The sequence below is a fragment of the Eptatretus burgeri genome, chromosome 10 (assembly GCF_056783735.1).
Source record: "Eptatretus burgeri isolate ZD-2024b chromosome 10, Ebu_testis_v1, whole genome shotgun sequence".
Lineage (NCBI taxonomy): Eukaryota > Metazoa > Chordata > Myxini > Myxiniformes > Myxinidae > Eptatretus > Eptatretus burgeri.
Genome location: NC_140970.1, coordinates 58137819 through 58157818, shown reverse-complemented (window position 1 = coordinate 58157818; position 20000 = coordinate 58137819). Strand labels below are relative to the sequence as shown.

General features: G+C 43.7%; 1 protein-coding gene across 1 annotated transcript in view; it reads left to right on the top strand.

The window, feature by feature from the left end:
- Positions 1–20000, top strand: part of LOC147018649 (uncharacterized) — a 119928-nt gene that overhangs the window by 25979 nt on the left and 73949 nt on the right. Inside the window, exons 4-7 of the mRNA XM_085898531.1 lie at positions 2637–2685; positions 4926–4991; positions 17992–18062; positions 18211–18267. Coding sequence (XP_085754657.1) covers positions 2637–2685; positions 4926–4991; positions 17992–18062; positions 18211–18267 — 243 coding nt within the window. The remainder of the gene's footprint in view (positions 1–2636; positions 2686–4925; positions 4992–17991; positions 18063–18210; positions 18268–20000) is intronic.

Below are 20000 nucleotides of genomic sequence, written 5' to 3'. Positions count from 1 at the left end.
TCAGAGAGACATGGCGAGTGTGTTAGATTTGTCAGGGTTGAAATACATGTAAAAGAAATTATTTCGTCATCCTGTGCATTTGAACATTTATTCAACATACAAACAAATACATATGTGCATATCGAGTGATCAGAACACAGTCTTGCTCCAGATCTCTGAAATACATGATAAAGTTAAGTCCTTAATATAGAATCCAGTGAGACATCGCATTTTTATTTCCAAACCCTGGTGCCACAGTTTGTCAGGTCTTGATAGCCCCAGGTGGAGTTCATCTTCAACCTTCTTGCAGCCGCCAGTTTGATTTTGGTTGTGGAATTGTAGCATATATTTCAAACCCATACGTGTAGATTCTCTCCTGGCACAGAATGACACACAGAATGATAGAATGACGTCAAACTGCAACCCTTTTGGGTATTTTGAGAGATTTCTATAATATGTAGGTTAAAAGTCAGTCTGCTTCTAACAGACTGGGGAAATATACTATGTTGAAGCAATTAGAGCTCAGTGAATACATCTGTACATTTCCTTAGACCCACATTCCAGTTGTACTGACATCATATTCCCCATCCAGCTTGCTGGTGCCTTTCATAAAAATCCCTTAGAAAGCAAGATCGCTTTTTTTGATAGGGAAATACTGAATAATGATTTCAGTTTTAGTTGAAAGGCCAACCTGTTTTGAACATCTTCACGAGACAGATTGATCATCTTTCAATGATGTAAATTAAAATTAAAATAGATACATGATCAAGCACATAAAACCATACCATATTTGAGTACATTTTCCATTACAGATTCATAACAATACAATAATTTTAATATCAAGTTTTAATTAACAACATTTTATTATTGTTTTTATCACCATCAAGCCCATTATGCTAATTTTGGAGAAATTGCATCGACAGACATATTACAATTGTTAACCTAGGTCCTGATTCTATCAAGGTCTGTGAAGAGGGAAGAGGCTGCTCCTTGCCTGTCTGAAGAATGAGGAATGGTACGGCAGAGGATGGAGTCAGCAAGGAGATAGACAGGATTTTCCATGGAATCAGAAAATGATTGATGAAGATGAAGAACAAGATTGGGCTGAAGACACTGCCTTGGGGAACTGCAGCCGTGACAGGGATAAGAGATGATATTGTTGTGGGCCGGGGTTCAGTGGCGATAAACGATCACTAGGTGGAGCAGTGGAGTCGTCTCCCACCGAACACCCGGAATTTAGGTCGTGACTGTCGGATAAGTCCGAGAGTTCACGGGTCCCTTAGCGGACCGTGGTCACCAATATTTTGATGGCGTAGAGTAGGGTTAATTGCCTAATTTCAATATACCTAAATACCCACATCGTCCCACTACCGGGGAAAACCACACCCTCGACGGACCTCGGGCGGAACGGACCGTTTACCGAGCCGATCTGGGTGTAAACCGAGCGGGGATTACCAAGATCTGTCGGTCCAAATGAACAATTTACGGCACGAATGGCCTCACTAATTCTCAATACGCACCGTGCTGGACCAATGGGAGAAAACACGAACAACGAACTGGAACATTTAACACGGGGGTTTATTTTACAATAGGCAATAATCGGGAAGGGAGACACAGAGCAGAGTTATCACGAATAAAGAAATGTAATGTACAATGAACAAGGCACTTGTCAGGTCTTGATAGCACAGAATCTTATATTACGATTCTACTTACAGACGGAGCCCATGGACACACACACACACACACACACACACACACACACACACACACACACACACACACACACACACACACACACACACACACCCAAAAGAAACTGGACCCCGTGGGTCTTTATTCGGTAGAGCCGGCCCGGGGTACCTTCTTGCCTCGTGCGGTCACACCGACTCCAAACCACCACGGTGGGACTCGAACCCACGACCCGAAGTCCACGGCCCACGTCCCTGGCAGCTCGGCTGCCACTACCACGAGAAGCCACCGCAAAGGGCCGCAGACGACGACCGAGACCAAACCACCACGACCGCAGACGAAGCCAATCGCCACCAAGACTGCCAATGAAGCCAATCGCCATCAAGACTGCAGATGCTCAGCAGTCACCCCGATCACTGCTACTCTCTTGAGGTGGGAGCGGTTTCTTTTCTCACCACTCGCCTCCTGATTGGACGGTTCCATCGCACGATCCGCTGGCCGTCCTTCATTGGACAGGCCCATGGTAGGCGGGGCAACTCCCACCTTTCTGGGGCGGAGTCGGATCTGAGGCGATGGAGGCTCCGCCCACGCCTTCAGCCAAAAACATGTGGGCAATGGCGACCGGGTTGAGTCAGGGACGGTGCCGTTGTTGTTGTTGTTGTTGTTGTTGTTGTAGATTTAATAAGCCTGACTATAAAATAACTCGGCGCACACACAAAATTCCCATGAGACAGAAGGAGGGATTCTAACTATAAACACATACTTATCGAAATAACTAAGCTATGGGGACTGCTGTCTGTTTGTGTGCAAAAGGTTTCCAGATTCATAACAATATCAGGCGGGGTGCCAGACTGTATCAGATGCCAATGTAATGAGGTTGTGGAACATATGCATGAATTGTCCTCACAAATAAAGGAGGGAAGATGTTTGCCCTGTTGCTGATACATTTCTGTGCTGTTTGATTGCAGTTTTTGAAAGAAGCTCGTTTGCTGTCTTCCTTAAGTCATCCAAATATTGGTAAGTGTGAATTTCATTCCAAGTAATCCATTTGGAATTGTCTTTTTGACATTCCCATGTGACACACTATTCATAGTGCTGGAATCCCAGATTCAAACCCCATATGCTCCATCGATTCGACCACATTTCCTTGTCATATTCCTGTAAAATTATTCCTCCGACAGGATTACGCTTTCTCGCATGGGTGCGAGTCCCAACCCAGCTATAAACGATCAGATTAGTCCTTTGCTGGCTGAACATTACATTACAAAGTGTGGCGTCCCTTGGATTGATATTAAGCCGAGTGTCCCATCTGCAAGCACCAGTTGGTGGATATTATAGATCCCGTGATGCCTTTTGTGAAGTGACTTATCACCGGCTCCCTGAACAAATTGCAAATGCCTGCGATAACGATCTTAACTATCCTGTTCGTGAAAGACCAAATGAAATGTACGGTTTACTCACCTGTATCAATATACAACTTGATGAACATGAGCATGAGAACTTCTGTAAATAGTTAATTATCCACCACTTATTGATATGTATGCCTGGTGTTGGCTTAATGGTTAAGGTAGTGGGCTTGGGATCCTAGGGTCCTGAGTTCAAATCCCGCTCAGCTGTTGAATTAACACCAGGTGGGGTTGACTCTGCCTGTCATCCTTCCGAGGTCGGCAAAATGAGTGCCAGCATGCTGGTATACTGTGTCGGAGTGGCGACCCGTCCAGGATTGTTCCCAATAGCCAAGGAGACTGCTTCGGCGGCACCAACGCTCTGCACAGAGTATGGTCCTAATGGATGGATGGATTGATATGTTATCCATCATGAGGTACTACCACCACTACAACTCATTTGACAGCTCCAATCACTCTCACCATCTTGTGGGGTCAACTTGGGAAAGTTTTTGGCCCAAGTCTTTCACAAACCAGCTGCTCAGACTTGATGGACGGAGGTGGCAGGAATTTTGAATTAGTTCACTGTGGCAGTGACTACTCACATAACCTTGCTGTGGGGGTCCTCTGGCTTGATGCTGTGGGGTCTTTAACGTCCACCAACTGCCAGTGCAAGAGGACGGATCCTCTTGCTTGATGTCCTTCCGATGGATGGTGCACACATTGATGCAACATCATGCACAGTGTGACCACTCCTTGGCTTTTTTCACAAGATCTTGGCTTTTCGTTGTTCACCTTGGCGTCTTGGTTTTCCATAGGTTTTGTTGGTGTATAGGTTTTCTATTATCATCGTTTTTCTGAAACCTTGTGAATTCTTGGCTTTTTTTCATTGGCTCACCTTGGCATTTATGAAAATGAGGAGTGGTCACACTGATCATGCACGCCAAATTCCAGGGTAGCAGTTTTTAGCTCAGTCGAGATATGATCCTCAGCAAGACAGCTCAAAGGGAACTGCGCATCCCTGTCATACGTCATGCCAGCCCTCATCTTGTGATCTTCCCTCTTGGTTAATGGAACATGCAAGCAGACACGTGGTTTTTCTGTTTTCTGCTTGGTTTTGAAAACCATGTTGAAGTTTGTCATTTTGTTTCATCACCATACTCTACAGAATATTCGAATTTATTTAAGGGCTGACTCAAAAATGAAAGGATCGGTTTGAGATTGTTATGTTCAAAGACGTTCTGTTCTGTTTTTGCGTATGGCCGCTTGGCTGCCACATAGCTGTCATTTATTGAAAGCACAACTGTGTCGCTGATGCTGTGTCCCTCCACCAACACACTGGTACTCATTTCGCTGACATCACAAGGATGGCAGGCTGAGTCAATCCCACCTGGTGTTGATTCAGCAACCAACGTGGCTCAAACTCAGGATCCTCACATCCTAAGCCAGCCATCTGATCCACAAAGCCAACACCAGGCTTGGAATGCTCTGTTAGAAAAGAAATTTTAAATATGAATATTTTCATCGAAGAACAACATTTCAAAAGCAGAGGTTGTTGTTTTGTATGCAGCTGATGGCTGCTGGTTGTATCATTTTCTGGAAGTGTGGCTGTGCCGCTGATGCATTGCCCCTGTTATCAGTAGGCTGGTCTCATTTTGCCAACCTCAGAATGATGACGGGCTGAATCAACCCACCTGGTGTTATTTCAACGGCCCGACAGGGGCTTAAACTCAAGATCCAAAGATCTTGAGTCAGCCACCTTAATCATTAAGCCAATCCCAGAATTAGTGAAAGGCAAAGTGGGTAAAGAGAATTTAGAAATGATCTTTCTAATGTTTATTATCTTATTTTCACTCTATTATCCCCATATAGTTCGATTGCTTGGCATAACACACTCTGAAGATCGGTGTTTCATGGTTACAGAGTTTTTTGAAGCAGGTGAGTTTCCCTTTATTCATTCCATGTTGACATCATTATTCTGCTGTTGTTTGAACCCATGTGATACTAAATGTGTGAACTTAAATCATTTCATGGACCACCCAAGACCTGATTTTTTTGACTTATGATGGCAGTTTTTGTTAATAGCTGGCATCCATGCGAGATCGATTGCTTTTAGGGTGGGTAAGAAGTTGTTGGTGGATGCTGTCGTCGCTTTTGACCTTGAAGGTCATTTCAAGGTCAAAATGGCCATTTTGATGAAAAACTGCAGACTGACCACTTCTTTTTCGCATCTTTCAGTTTAAATCTTTATCTCACCACCTCAATTAATACAACGTGATATATCGACTGTTTAATTTTCAATTTACAGATGAATTAATAATAAAGTGCATCACAAAATTGCGTTTTTCTCAGAATCTAGTTCTGCAAGTTATACTTTGTGAAACTTGGTCATTTCTCTGCATGCATGCACTGTTCGTCACCATTCAATTGGCCTGGATATACATTTGATAGTCATGTTCTCACACAGCCTTTGCGGGGGGGGGGGGGGGGGAGTAGGGGCTCTTTGCAGTACAACCATCTGTGTCCAATGAAAGGTGTTGTTACGGATCCAGGGTTCGAGGTTAGCCACGAGAGGAAGCACACAGGCCCGGTCTTGAGGCCGCCGGGCACAGTTAGGCCCATGCACCGGCGGGTTGGTTGATTGGTACTGCCAATCCTAGCAGGGTTGCACGACTTTGCGTGATACCTTGCCTGTGAATGGCCGAATCATGGGGGGTCTCGTGCCCTCAGTGCACACCCGGATTAGTGCCAAGTGATACAGTGAGTGTGCGCTGGCTAAGAAGAGCAAATTCTTGAGTTCGAACTTCTCAGCTAAACTAACGCCGGACCACGCTGGACGAATGAGGGAAAAGACAACGAGCTCAGTGCATTTATAATGAGGGTAATTTATTCACAAAACAAGAGCATGGAAAGGTCATGTGGCACAATAATAAAAGGTTTTATTAAGCAATATGTACAGCAGGGGAAAGCAAGGATTGATGAGATGCAGCAAAAAAAGTAATTATTGACAAAGAGAAGAGACAGGGCTGAGGCAAACACATATTAAAGGACTTACACATTCTTAATTTATGCAAGCAATGCAGGTGCCATCAGACACACACACTGGAGGAAATTAGAGAGCAAGAAAGATGAGAGGCAGTTGAAGTGTTTCACACGTCTTTCACTACCTGGCACAGCCGACGGGCCCATGTTTCCCAGTCACTTAGGAGGGGGGAGGACGGAAGAAAACTTTGGGTGTCTGCGGTGTTAGTGGGAGGTGTAAATGAGATGCAAATGTCATACAGAAGAGAAAGCGTGAAGGAGAGAGAGAGAGAGAGAGAGAGAGAGAGAGAGAGAGAGAGAGAGAGAGAGAGAGAGAGAGAGAGAGAGAGAGAGAGAGAGAGAGAGAGAGACAGAGAGACAGAGAGAGAGAGAGAGAGAGAGAGAGAGAGAGAGAGAGAGAGAGAGAGCGAGAGAGAGAGAGAGAGAGAGAGAGAGAGAGAGAGAGAGAGAGAGTGTGTGTGTGTGTGTGTGTGTGTAGTTGCTCTTTCAGTATTTGTGCATCCACAGCAGACGAGAGAAGATAGGAGAGACAGAACATGTGAGGTAATAGCTTAACCTCTTGTGTGAGAGTCTGTAAATGTAAATGCTAACGAAGACTGAGCAGAATGAAGATTGGCTGTGGAACTAAGCTGAAGCGGAGTGCCGATGACTCAGCAATGACTCGGCAACTCCTCGGCAATGACTCAGCGACTGACTGTCTCGTCTCTTTTACAGCTATTTTTTAGAGCCTGGGTGAAGGAAGAGCCAAAAATTTGATCAAATGCCCTGTTGGCATATCCGAGCGCTCCTATTGGCACACAGATTCCTCACCGAGAAGTAGCCCCACCCCACCAGACTCCAAAGCCAGAAATGGCCTCATTTACCTCCAAACTTGGCCTCGCAATGGAGCTCGGAGATTAACATGGAGTGCATGTTTTTATGAGTGCTCTCCAGCCATGAACGTGCGCTGGGCTCCAGATGAGGGTCGCTATTTAGCAGGGCACCAAGGCTACCCAGGTGACATTGAACGGACCCCAGCGTATACGTGCGCTTTGAGCAACACACCAGTATATTCTGACTCGTATGCTCCATAATGTCCTCCATTCCCCGGCATCCCAAGGGACGGCATTGAGCGTCCAGGGTGGAGAAATCAAGCCATTGGAGAAGAGGAAAGATTTAATGTCTGAAGCGATGATGGATTCTAGAACCTTGCTGATGATTAGGAGAAGGCTGATTGGTCTGTCGTTGCAGGGATCTGTTTTTGCACATTTTTTATGCAGGGCAGTAATGTTTGCTGATTTCTAAGGAGATGGCAGATGACCTTGAGCAAATGAGAGGGTGATCAGAACAGAGAGAGGGTGAGCAAGAGCAGAGGAGCAGGTTTTTAGGACACGTGGGCCGATGCCGTCTGGACCGGTTGCAGTATCTGAGGAGAGGTTTGACAGCAAGCTGTGCACTTTGTCAGAAGAAAAGGACATACAGTCCAGCGACAGTTGGGTGCGACTGGGTAAGGTGGGTACAGAAAGCGATGAGTTAGGGACACAAGATATTGATGCAAACACCGAGTTTAGGCATTCAGTCTTTTCATGTGCCGTGTCAGCAGTGCGGCCATTTGAGGTAAGGGAGGGGATGGAGGGGGAACATACACCAGAAACAGATTTGATTAGACGCTATTAGGATTTGGAGGAGGGAGAGAGGTTTGAGAGTTCAGACTTGAGATGAGAAAGATGTTGTTTTCTGGCTCTCCTGAGGGTAGACACACAATTGTTCTGAGCTTTATGGAAGGAACTGAGATTACCCTCAGTTTGGTATGCTTTCCATTAGGCAAAGGCAAGTTGTTTCAGGACAACTGCCTTGCCACAAGCTTCAGTAAGCCATGGGCAGGAGGAAGGGTAGTACAACTGAAGATGAGAGGGGATAAATCTGTGCATGAGAGAGAGAAAGTTCCTTTGAAAGAATTCCCAAGATGAGTTGATGTTGGAGAAAGTAGCGATGGGAGACGAATCTAGAAGATTGATGGCTGCTTCAAAACCCTGCCTGTCGGCCTGAGTGAAATGCCAGACTCGACGGCGCGTGGTTCTCTGATAACAACCAGAGAGATGTCCACTTTGACAAGCACATGGACAGAAGAACTGATTTGAGCGGAGGAAAACAGCAGATATTTTCAGGGAAATTTGTCAAGATCAGATCCAGAAGAGATGGTGTGCTGTTGGTTGAGATCCGGGTCGGGAAGTTGACCGATTGAGTCAGTCCCAATGAGTCGCAGAACGCTTTTGCTGAAGTGCCATGACAGGTGAGAGAGGTACCCACACCCAGCCAACTGACATGATGAGAATTGAAGTCGCCACATATGAGGAAGAGAGAGTTCGGATGAGAGGATAGAAGTTGGTCTATGTTTTCGGATAGTGAGGTGTAAATGGAGTCATCACTGTTTGGTGGACGGTACAGTACACAAATAAACATGAGGTGGGAGTGGAGGGAAGCCGTAGCCAGAGGTATTCCTAGGGGTGTGGGGGAGTGAGGGCAGTGCATGGATAGTGAGGAATGGAGTCTTTGATGAACAGAGCAACACCTCCGCCAGGACGAGGCTCAGGTCTGTCATACTGGAGGAGGGATTAACCAGGGAGAGATACAAAGGAGTCAGAGACGTCTTGAGGGAGGAAAGGTTCTGTGAGGCAGATTATGTCTGGTTTGTCAGTAGCAACCTGTATGGAAAGACCTGTAAGGTTTGAGCGAAGGCCCCAGAAATTTGAGGTTCACACTGTTCATGAAGAGGGAGCGGAAGAGGCTTTGGGTGCAATGGATGGGAGCGGATGGGGAAGGTAGGACAAGGGAGGGAGGGGGGGTAAGGAGAGTTGTTGAAAGAGTGTGGGGGAATGAAGAGCTAGGGAAGGGGGGCGGATGAGGAGGAGAAAAGGCTCTGTGGTGCTGATTTGAGGTACAGTGGGGAGTAATAAGAGAGGGGGGCAGAAGGCAGTTCAGGATTTGAGGAGGTGGAGTGATGAGATGGAGGTGAGAGGGCAGGGGAAGGAGGCAGCTTCGTGGATGTGGGGGGGGGGGTAGACTTTGAAAGAGGTGAATGGTGGGAGAAGGGTAGGTGGGGAGAGTTGAGGGAGAAAGGTGAGGGGGAGTTTTTGAGAAAGGTGAGAGGGAAGCTTGGAGGGAGAAGAGTGTGTTGGTTGCTTTGAGAGTGAGGGGTGAGATGGAACTGAAGTTTGAAAAAAAAGAATGGTTGATGCACAGCAAACAATCATTGCAAACTGGGTTTTTTATTTTTAGTTCAGAAATGTGATTAAAGACATTTCTTGAGGGATGTAATGAAGGCAAATTAAGAGTACGGAGAGAAGAAACGCTGTAACAGTTGGATCTTTTTAGACAAGGCATGAAGGAGAGGTCGAATTGAGAGCAGTCTGTTGAAGTTGAAAAAGAGTCGTGAATGATGATACAGTAATGAGAACCACATGTGTGAAAGAGGAAGATGAAGCATTATAAGAGATCGTTTTTATTATTATTATCATTATTTTTTGAGAGTTTTCATAAGATTAGGTTAAGGAAAGGTTGAAGAAAAAATTGTGAGGTGAATGGTGAATTTGGATCAGTAAACGCAGAGGGTGGAAACAGATCACGTGGGTTCCAGGAGAAGCACGTGGCCTTGGGAGGTGTATAGTCAAAAGTGAATTTATTTATTTATTTTAATAAGGATTGCATAAGATTCGGCAAAGGAAAGATGGAGTAAAATCGTGGAGATGAATGGTGAATTTGGAACGGTAAACGCAGAGGGCGGAAACAGATCACGTGGTTACGGGAGGATGTGTATTGGCAAAAGTGAATTTATCTATTTATTTGCATAAGGATTGCATAAGATTCGGCAAAGGAAAGGATGAAGTAAAATCGTGGAGCTGTATGGTGAGTTTGGAACGGTAAACGCGGAGTGAAGCTGATGGATCGATGAAAAGTATCAGGAAGAGGTGGAGAGACACGTGGAGCAGGAGGTGTATGGTTAGGAAGGATACAAGGGAAATGATTGTTTTTTGATGGATTTTTGGAGATTAGGTAAGATTCGGGAATGGAACGTTGTAGGAAGAAATCGTGAAGGCAATGGTGAGAGTGGGTCAGCTCAAATCGAAGAAAGATGGTGTGCCGGCTGAAGGAGGAAGAAGAAGACTTAGGATCGGGACTCTTGGGGATGGAGAAAGGTTGTTGTTGTTGTTTTTTTTAATTTTAGACAAGAAACAGAGTGTTTAGATGGGGGGGGGCGTTGGGAGAGTGGGGAAAATAGGAATTGAAGGTAATAGGGAGAGAATACAATTAAAAACGATCGTACACCTCAAGGGGAAGGACAGATAGGCCTTATTCAGATGACGTCACCGGTCACGTGACTGTGGCAGCTCCGCCATATTGAGTGTCAAGAAAGTATACCGCGTCCATAACAGCCGATAGTCTCCACTTCAACTACACCGTAATTTCCCAGCAAGCGATTTTTTTTTTCTGCAAATGGGTAAGAGTTGTGCCCCGGGATGTACTCAGCGATATACTGAAGGCTCTGGAGTGCAGTTTTACCGCTTTCCTGCCGAAGTCGACCAACGAAATCTTTGGATATCGGTTGTGAGAAGAGAAAAATGGCGACCTGGCGAACATGACTGGTTGTGCGGCCTCCATTTTGTCTCCGGCATGTAACTAATTTCTGATACGTTATTTTAGTAGTTGGTATTAAATCGCTGGTGGTTACAAAATATTGTCTGATTTGTATCATTAAAATGCATTATATCCCTTGTTTTATTGACAGAATGAGATGGGCAAGATCGCCTCTCCAACAGCTGTCTAACGCGCACAGTTCTGAGTTGTTTCCTCGAAACTTGTCTTATTGCTATTACATCGCAGATTAAATTAAATAGTTTTTTAAATCGCATTTTAGAAATTTGAAGAAAAAAAAAATCAGTGTAACATTTTCACTACAAAACTGAGAAAGTCACATCGATATGTATAATACATTAAAAACGAGCACTTGGAAATATCCACAGCAGCGTGGCATTACACCACATGTTTGTCATGGAAAAAATATAATCTATCTGTAAGCAAACTGACGAACGAAGATTTTCTACAAACTTAGCATTTAGACAAGAGCTTCACTTGAAATTAACTTGTGGCAGCAGCCAGGTTAAAAAAAAAGTGACCCTGGTTGCTGAACAAAACAAGCAACAACGAATTGAATAACAGTGAAATGAAAGAAAACAGGCTTACCTTTGCCCTCACGATAATACAGTTCTTGTCAGCTTTCGTCGAGATTATGTCACTAACAAACCCGGCGACATAATATGAGTAAGCATCCATACTCTTGAAGGCTTTCAGGCTGGCTTGAGTGTAAGGACTCGGCGTTTCAACGAGGAAAATACAGATGTCAGGGAAAACGATTTGAGGCCCAAATTTCCTTTCTGTTGTCCATTTATCCTTTGAAATAATATAAGGATCTTCACGAAGACCACGCAGCTTCAGTTTTTCGCAGTACCTCTTCTTAGAAGTATTATATCATCTAATCCATGGAAATAGCCCAGAAATTCGCGTGACACGTGCGTGGTAACCATGATTTTTTGCCACTCAATATGGCGGAGCCTTACCTTCCGCTGTATCATCACTCGCTGAGTGCATAGGGTCAATTGGAGATGAAAACAAGCTTTGGCTGCGATAAGATCGTAAACTACAGTTGATTTCGTGTTCATCACTGGTTCAGTTTGGGCAAAATCGAATATCTTGGCTGACTTCTCCAGAGTTGCCACTCTGCAGCTATCTTTAATCCTTTTGTTGGCAGAACATGCAGAGTTTCCAGTCAATTGTAGGTAGGCAACTACACTGTTTGGCAGGATAAGGATCACTTGAGGGAGACGCTTGTGTGTCGCTGTCATGCTCACCGCTCATAAGAGGCACACGTAGCTCCTGAAACCCTTTGAGTTTGCTTTCTGCACTCGAAGAACTGCAGCATACCTTTTGCCACTTTAACTGTAATGCACCAAACTCTGACTCCAGAGCCATTTCCAGTCTCTCCAGAACATCAGCAAACTTTGTATCACAATCTTCTTCTCTCTCTTGCAACGACCTTAGTCCAGATCTTCCCTTCATTCGAAGCCATGCGGAGGTCTTTGGTGGGCGCTTGTTTCTGGCAGAAGCAGCAGCATGTGGAGTCAATATTTCTCCGTTGACTTTTGCGCTTGATGACGGCTATCGGCTCCATGTCTTCAGTCAAATAATAGGATTATTGTTAAGCAATGAGATTGACGGTGTTCACTCTGCAAATAAAGGCAGAGGAGTACATGTAAATTACCCAATTCAACAAACTCAAACAAAATGCATGTGAATTTCCATATGATGCTGTAAATTCTGTATATGGCTCTTCACTTTGTCCAGATGGCGTGATGCATTTCAGTACTGTATAGATGGTGCTGCAGTCGAGGTTCTAACTGTTGATGATTTCCCATTTTGAAGATGAAGTAAAATGTATGTGAATTATACTTGTATTGTGTGGCCCACCTGAGACTTCAATGACCCTAAAAGTGACCTGAAAGGTGAAAAGTGAGAATGGCATCCTGTCGTACCCGAATCCCCACCCCATGTGGAATGCATTACGCAAGGATGCCAACGATTAACATGTCGTACCGTCATCACTTTCTAGTGCCTTTTTGACCAGTTGGCTGGTCTACTAATTTTTCTTTCCTCGTTTTGAGGCTTAATTTGTACACCATCTGCTCACTGCACACTTTAAAATATCATATTGAATCCACTGCACGTCAGCTGATATGACTTGAGTGCACGTGTAACAAATGCACTTTTGATTTGTAAGATGATTTGGAAAACATTGTGACCACTACCACCGAAGATGGATGGAGATTATGTTTTGACCCCTGTCTGTTTATCTCTTTGTCTGTCTGTCTGTCTGTGAGCAGGATATCTCAAAAAGTTATGTTTGGATTCGGATGAAATTTGGACAGGTTGGGTGTGTGACAGGGGCGAATTGATTCCAGTTTTGGCGATATAATTGAAGGATAGGGCCAAAACAAAATACAGTACCAGTCAAAAGTTTGGACACACCGACTCATTCAAGGGTTTTTCTTTATTTTTACTATTTTCTGCATTGTAGAATAATAGTAAAGATATCAAAACTATGAAATGACATGCATGGAATTATGTAGTAACTAAAAAAGTGTTAAACAAATCAAAATATATTTTATATTTTAGGTTCTTCAAAGTAACCACCCTTTGCCTTGACGACAGCTTTGCACACTCTTGGCATTCTCTCAACCAGCTTCATGAGGTAGTCACCTGGAATGCTTAAATTCCAACAGTCTTGAAGGAGTTCCCACATATCTTGAGCACTTGTTGGCTGCCTTTCCTTCACTCTGCCGTCCAACTCTTCCCAAACCATCTCAATTGTGTTTAGGTCGGGTGATTGTGGAGGCCAGGTCATCTGATGCAGCACTCCATCACTCTCCTTCTTGGTCAAATAGCCCTTACACAGCCTGGAGGTGTGTTTTGGGTCATTGTCCTGTTGAAAAACAAATGATGGTTCTTCCAAGCACAAACCAGATGGGATGATGTATTGCTGCAGAATGCTGTGATAGCCATGCTGGTTAAGTGTGCCTTGATTTCTCAATAAATTTCCGACAGTGTCACCAGCAAAGCACCCCCACACCATCACACCTCCTCCTCCATGCTTCATGGTGGGAACCACGCATGCAGAGATCATCCGTTCACCTTCTCTGCATCTCACAAAGACACAGATGGCGGTTGGAACCAAAAACCTCAAATTTGGACTCGTCAGACCAAAGGACAGATTTCCACCAGTCTTATGTCCATTGCTCGTGTTTCTTGACCCAAACAAGTCTCTCTTCTTATTGGTCTTCTTCAGTCGTGGTTTCTTTGCAGCAATTCGACAATGAAGGCCTGATTCACGCAGTCTCCTCTGAACAGTTGATGTTGAGATTTGCCTGTTACTTGAATTCTGTGAAGCATTTACTTGGGCTGCAATCTGAGGTGCAGTTAATTGGAGATTTCTGATGTTGGTCACTCTAATAAACTTATCCTCTGCAGTAGAGGTAACTCTGGGTCTTCCTTTCCTCTGGCAGTCCTCATGAGAGCTTGTTTCATCATCGCGCTTCATGGTTTTTGTGACTGCGCTTGAAGAAACTTTCAAAGTTCTTGAAATTTTCTGGATTTGCTGACCTTCATGTCTTAAAGTAATGATGGACTGTTGTTTCTCTTTGCTGAGTTGAGTTGTTCTTGCCATGATATGGACGACAACAGTGCAAACAAAATAATGGTCTTTTACCAAATAGGGCAATTTACTGGATACCAACCATACCTTGTCACAACCATTGGCTCAAACGCATTAAGAAGGAAATAAATTCCACAAGTTAACTTTTAACAAGGCACACCTGTTAATGGAAAAGCATTCCAGGTGTTTACTTCATGAAGCTAGTTGAGAGAATGCCAAGAGTGTGCAAAGCTGTCATCAAGGCAAAGAGTGGCTCCTTTACTTTGAAGAATCTAAAATATAAAATATACTTTGATTTGTTTAACACTTTTCTGGTTACTACATAATTCCATGTTATTTCATAATTTTGATGTCTTCACTATTATTCTACGATAAAGAAAAACCCTTGAATGAGTAGGTGTGTTCAAACTTTTGATGTACTGTATATAGCAAATTTCAAGAAGTTATGGACGGATTTTTACAAAACTTGTTGGATGAGTTCGGTTGGTGATAAGAACAAGCCGATTATATTTTGGTTAAGGTCACGATGCAGATCCGGCATATCAATGGGAAACAAAACGTAAATTGATCGGCCTTGCAGAGGTATGCGCTCCACCAAGTGCCTTTCTCGTTCTTCCCTGGAATTATCATCACTTATTCTTTACCGAAGAAGCAGGAAAGATTTAAGTTTGAGTTTGTACAACTGTGAAGTTTGGAGAAGTATCTTTTCTGACATCAGGCTATTTTGAACGTACATTGTGAATAAATTCTGTGATCCAGAACCTTTCACATGAAGCAAGAGAAAAAGTTAGATTTATTTTGCCACTGAACATGTCGGTTGCTGCCTGCATGTTGTAAAGAATTGTCTGTGACCTCTTGTCTTGTCTTGTGCACCATTTTATTTTGTGTGGCATGAGGGTCAACCTTCTGCAGCCCATAACAATAATGCAGGTGTCCACCAGGGTTCTGTGTTGGGCCATAATGGGTGATGTGAGACCGCCAGAGATGAACTCCCAAAACACTGAGTGTAGATGTCCTGCATGCATGATTGGTTAGCTGTGAGGTGTGGCACTATTAACTAATTATCGATGCGGTGGTTTCGGCATGTGCATAGGCTTTATAGGGGAATTTGATGACATTGGAGGATGATCACACGGCTCAAATGCGTAGTGAATACACTTTCGGAACAACAGCTTTAACTTGATATGTGCAATCACAAAGTGATCGCCAAGGATAAGCTCATTGCCTGCAATCCAATGATGGCAACATTCTCTTTGCACTGCCATAGGAACTTGACCATTAACGTTTCGGGATAGAGTGGAAATTAAAAATGTGTTCCCTTCTACAATCGATCCATAAAATTTAACATCATGATAATCAGAGGAAAATTATTCAGGTTATGATCAAAAAGATTTGTTTTTAGATCCTCGTGGAGGATCTCTAAGTCTTACTCACGTTGTTGTTCTTCATCTTCTTCTTGTGGACTTTTTTGTTTCACAGCCGACAGTTTTCATCAAAACATCCTGAAACTTGGCATATATATGTAAAAATACCCTGCGCAGACAGTAACCATCTCCGATTTTGACAATTCTCCGAGAAAAAAAGTTATGACGTCAAAATATCTCCGCTCATGGAAATCGCCAAAATAATTATCTCCGAAACTCGGCAAGCTTTTTGAATTCTGTTAAAGGGAATCGAACAGGGCATTAGCAGAGATGAATTACCGCATATATGATGCATCACTATGACGTCATATCAATTTTTATGACATCATTCGTATTTTTTGACATTTTTTGTTTCACAACCCAGAATTTTCATCGGATATTCGTGAAACTTGCCATGTATATGCAGAAAGCCCACGCGCAGGCAGTAACCATCTCCGATTTTGGAAATTCTTCCAAGAAAGAAAGTTGATGTCATAATATCGCCGCTAATGGAAATCGCCTATACCATTATCTCCGAAACTAGGCAAGCTGTTTGAAATTTGTTTGCTGGAATCAAGCCTGGCATTAGCACAGATAATTTATCGCAAACCTGATGCATCACAATGACGTCATATTCGGTTTTATGACGTCATCATTAAGAGGGTGAGGATTTTGGCTCATTTGAGCTTGTTTGTTAATCAGGTCACAATTTGAAAAAATTAGGTCAAAGACATGAATCAAATGTCAGGTGTACAACTTCAATGCAGGTTCACTATTATCATGCAAGAACATCTTGGAAGGTCAAGAGATCTTTGAGATTCTGCATTGACAAAATTTAGCGATGATAAAAGCAAATTAATTTTTGACTTTTAATTCAGAGGGTTATGATGTAAATAAAGTGAAAATGTGGCTTACTCTCAGTTATCTAGAGGGAAATTTCATTCTGATCAGAAAGACCTTCCAACAATTAGGTGATGGCCTCAAACATAGGTCAAGGTCAAAACAATTATGTCAACCCCATGTACTTTTTATTCCCATTTTATTGACTCAAGATTTAATTCTGAAAGTCCCAGCTGGCTCCGAGATAGAGCTGAGAAATCGGCAGAATGAGGAAGAAAAACCTTCATAGTAGTTGAGTACTCCAAAGGGTGTAAGAAACTCTGGCGTACCATTATATACTGCAGAAGCAAACACTACAACAGGTATAAGCCTCCTGCTATGCTTTTGGGGGAGGCTTATTAATAAATAAATAATGGGAATGGGGCACAGTAAGTAAACAAGAAAGCAGCTGGAATAGGAATGATCGAAGAAAGCAGTGACACAGGACAAACAGAAGGTTAGACAGAATGTTGTCGTGTAGGTGGTGGTCTTCCTTGTTATGAAGTGTCTGGAGTCACGACACAGGCTGGTCTGGCAGGTTGGCAACAATGAATTGTTTCCACAGGCTCACCCTCCAGAGCCTTCAACATGGGTTTGGCGTGCCTCTTCTGTCATGTTGGCATCTCTCCTTGGTGCATCAGCACCGCTGCCTTTTATAGCCAAACCCGCCAAACCCCATGGTGCGGTCTCTTCAGCTGCACTATAAGTGTCGCATACACGGTCCTGTTGTGCTGAAGTAGTACACGTAGACGTGCCATTCTTTCAGAGCATGTGTGAGGGTCACACCGAGCACACATGGACGAACCATGTTGAACGTAGAGTTGTATGATGTTTAAGGACAATTGGGGGGGATGGGCCGAGGGGGTAATTTACATGATCAGCATAGAAGGAAAAGATGGAATAGAGACAGACACTAGGGTGAGGGTGATGGAGATCTTCCCTGTTTTGAAGCGTCTGGAGTCACTTCCTGTACGTCTGATCCCGGCCGTTGCCAACAGGGTTTACAAACACTTCTGTTAAAGCTGATCATGAAATAACTGATGAATAATCAACCCCTCAGTCATTTTTGTAACAGTATTGTCTCCCGTGAGCAAGTTATACAGGAAGTGACCTCAACGCCTGCCAAATATTGTGGGTGAAACTGAATCTGTCTGAATAGAAGGTTCATGTCTGTCTGTGCCGATGTATAAAATGCTCAATGGCTTTTATCAACTGAAGGGTTAGAATATGTCTACCACCATAAGACATAAGGGGCAACTGACATTTTGAGAGCGAGATGAAAATTTGAACGTTCGTTCTAGCCTCTTTTACACGTCATACCTGCACATACATTAATACTCTTAAGGGGTCTCACGGCCTTTCTTGTTTACAGATACACTCAGCGGCATGCTGTGTACTCAAGGTAAATTTTCAGAACAGCTCGTCAAGCCCATCATTTTTCAGGTGAGCATCATCACTCATTATTCACTTACTCTCCAAATAATTTGTTTTGAAACTCAGTCCAGCAGATTGAGCAGTGTGATTTTGAACATTATCAGATGCTTGATTTACAAATCCATCGCATAACCATTTGTATTTTTTCTTCTTCCAGGCTGCATCTGCGTTTGGTTACATGCACAACATCAATATTACGCATGGGGATATAAAGGTAAAAATCTGCACAAATCACCATGGAAACCGAAAATGACGTGTTTATTTCTGAAGAAAGTTTCTTTTTTCGTCATTGGGAACTGTATTTCAAACAATTTGAAGAATGTTACTTACCACCACAACAGCATGTAAGAAAGAAGAGTGCATTGAAAGTGCTAAACAATGAGAAGTAATTGTAAAAAAATTGCGTCTTCACTCAATTTTGCTTTTGTACAGCAGGGATCTCAAATTGTTCCTGAAATTCCATTACAGTTGGGTATATTAATCTGAAGGTCGGATGAGACCATTTTATAGAAGAAGAGTATGGAGAGACAGGATGGTTTGGAATTGGAAAATCGGTCAGATAGGAGGTGTATTCTCTCCCCCTCAATTGTTTAATCTGTGTCGTGAGTACATCATGAGGAAATCAAACTTGGATGACATAGAGGCTGGAGTCAGGATTGGCGGAAGACATATCAACAATCTAATGTATGCTGGTGATATCACTCTGTTGGTGGAAAGTAAAGAGAACTTGATGAAACAACTGCAGACAGTGAAAAAGCTGGTCTTTATTGAAACCTGAAGAAGGATAAAATTGTGTCAACTGAGATCAATGTGTTCACATTGTGAAACAATTATGTGGTCAGGTTAGGTCAGGTATGGGAGCTTGCATCAGAGCAGCACGTCACAGCATACACTTTCCGCCAGTATTCCAGGGGCCTCCGTCTGGCCATCCCCCAGGCATCTGCCTGGCCCATCCCCATCTCCTTAAGGTGCTAATCAACATACTGCTGACTCTCACGGACTATGCAGGTAACAAATCTCATCTGAGTCTCCCTCAGAAACCTCTCATTGGACACAAAGTCCAACCAGTGAGAGCCAAGAATTCTTCGAAGGGACCTGGTACCGAAGGAGTTAAGTCTCCATCTCAGATCCCTGTTCAGAGCCCAAGTCTCACATCTGTAGATTGAAAGCACCAAGGACCTGAAGACTCAGAATTTTGTCTTCCTGGACAGGGATCAACAGCACCACATCCCATGATTCAGTGAATTCATGACTCCCAAGGCCTGACCCAGATGTGTATTGACCTCTGGCTCACAGCCAGCGGAGACATGAATATCACTGCCAAGGAAAGTGAATCTCTCGAGATGGCCTCAACATCCTCACCACAACCAGGTACAGACAAGATATCAGCATGTAAGATGTCATTGAAAGCCTGGATCTTAGTTTTGTCCCAGGAAACCCATATAATCCCAGTGACTCCACTTCTTATTCAGCGCTTTGAGGGCCCCCAAAATGATATCCCGTCTCCGCAAAGATGACTGAATCATCTGCGAAATCAAGGTCAGAGATTCTGGCGCTCCCGAAATCAATGTCAGAGATTCTGGCGCTCCCAAGCGATGCACTGCAGCTTAAACTCTCAAACATCCTCCCCAGAATCCAGTCAATACAAGTGCTGAAAATTGTGGGGGCAGTGTATACCCCTTCTTTTCCTCTTCTTCTTCTTCTTCGTATGGCAGCTTCGCTGCCAGGGTAGCTATCATTTCTTGGAAGCGCGACTGTTTCGCTGATGCAGTGCCCATCTACCAGTACACACACACGTACTCTTTTCTCCGACCTCGGAAGGATGATTAGCTGAGTCAACCCCCTGGTATATTAATTCAGCAGCCAACTGGGCTTGAACTTAGGACCCAAGGATCCCAAGCCGCCACCCCAACCACTAAGCCAACACCAGGCATTAGTACATACCCC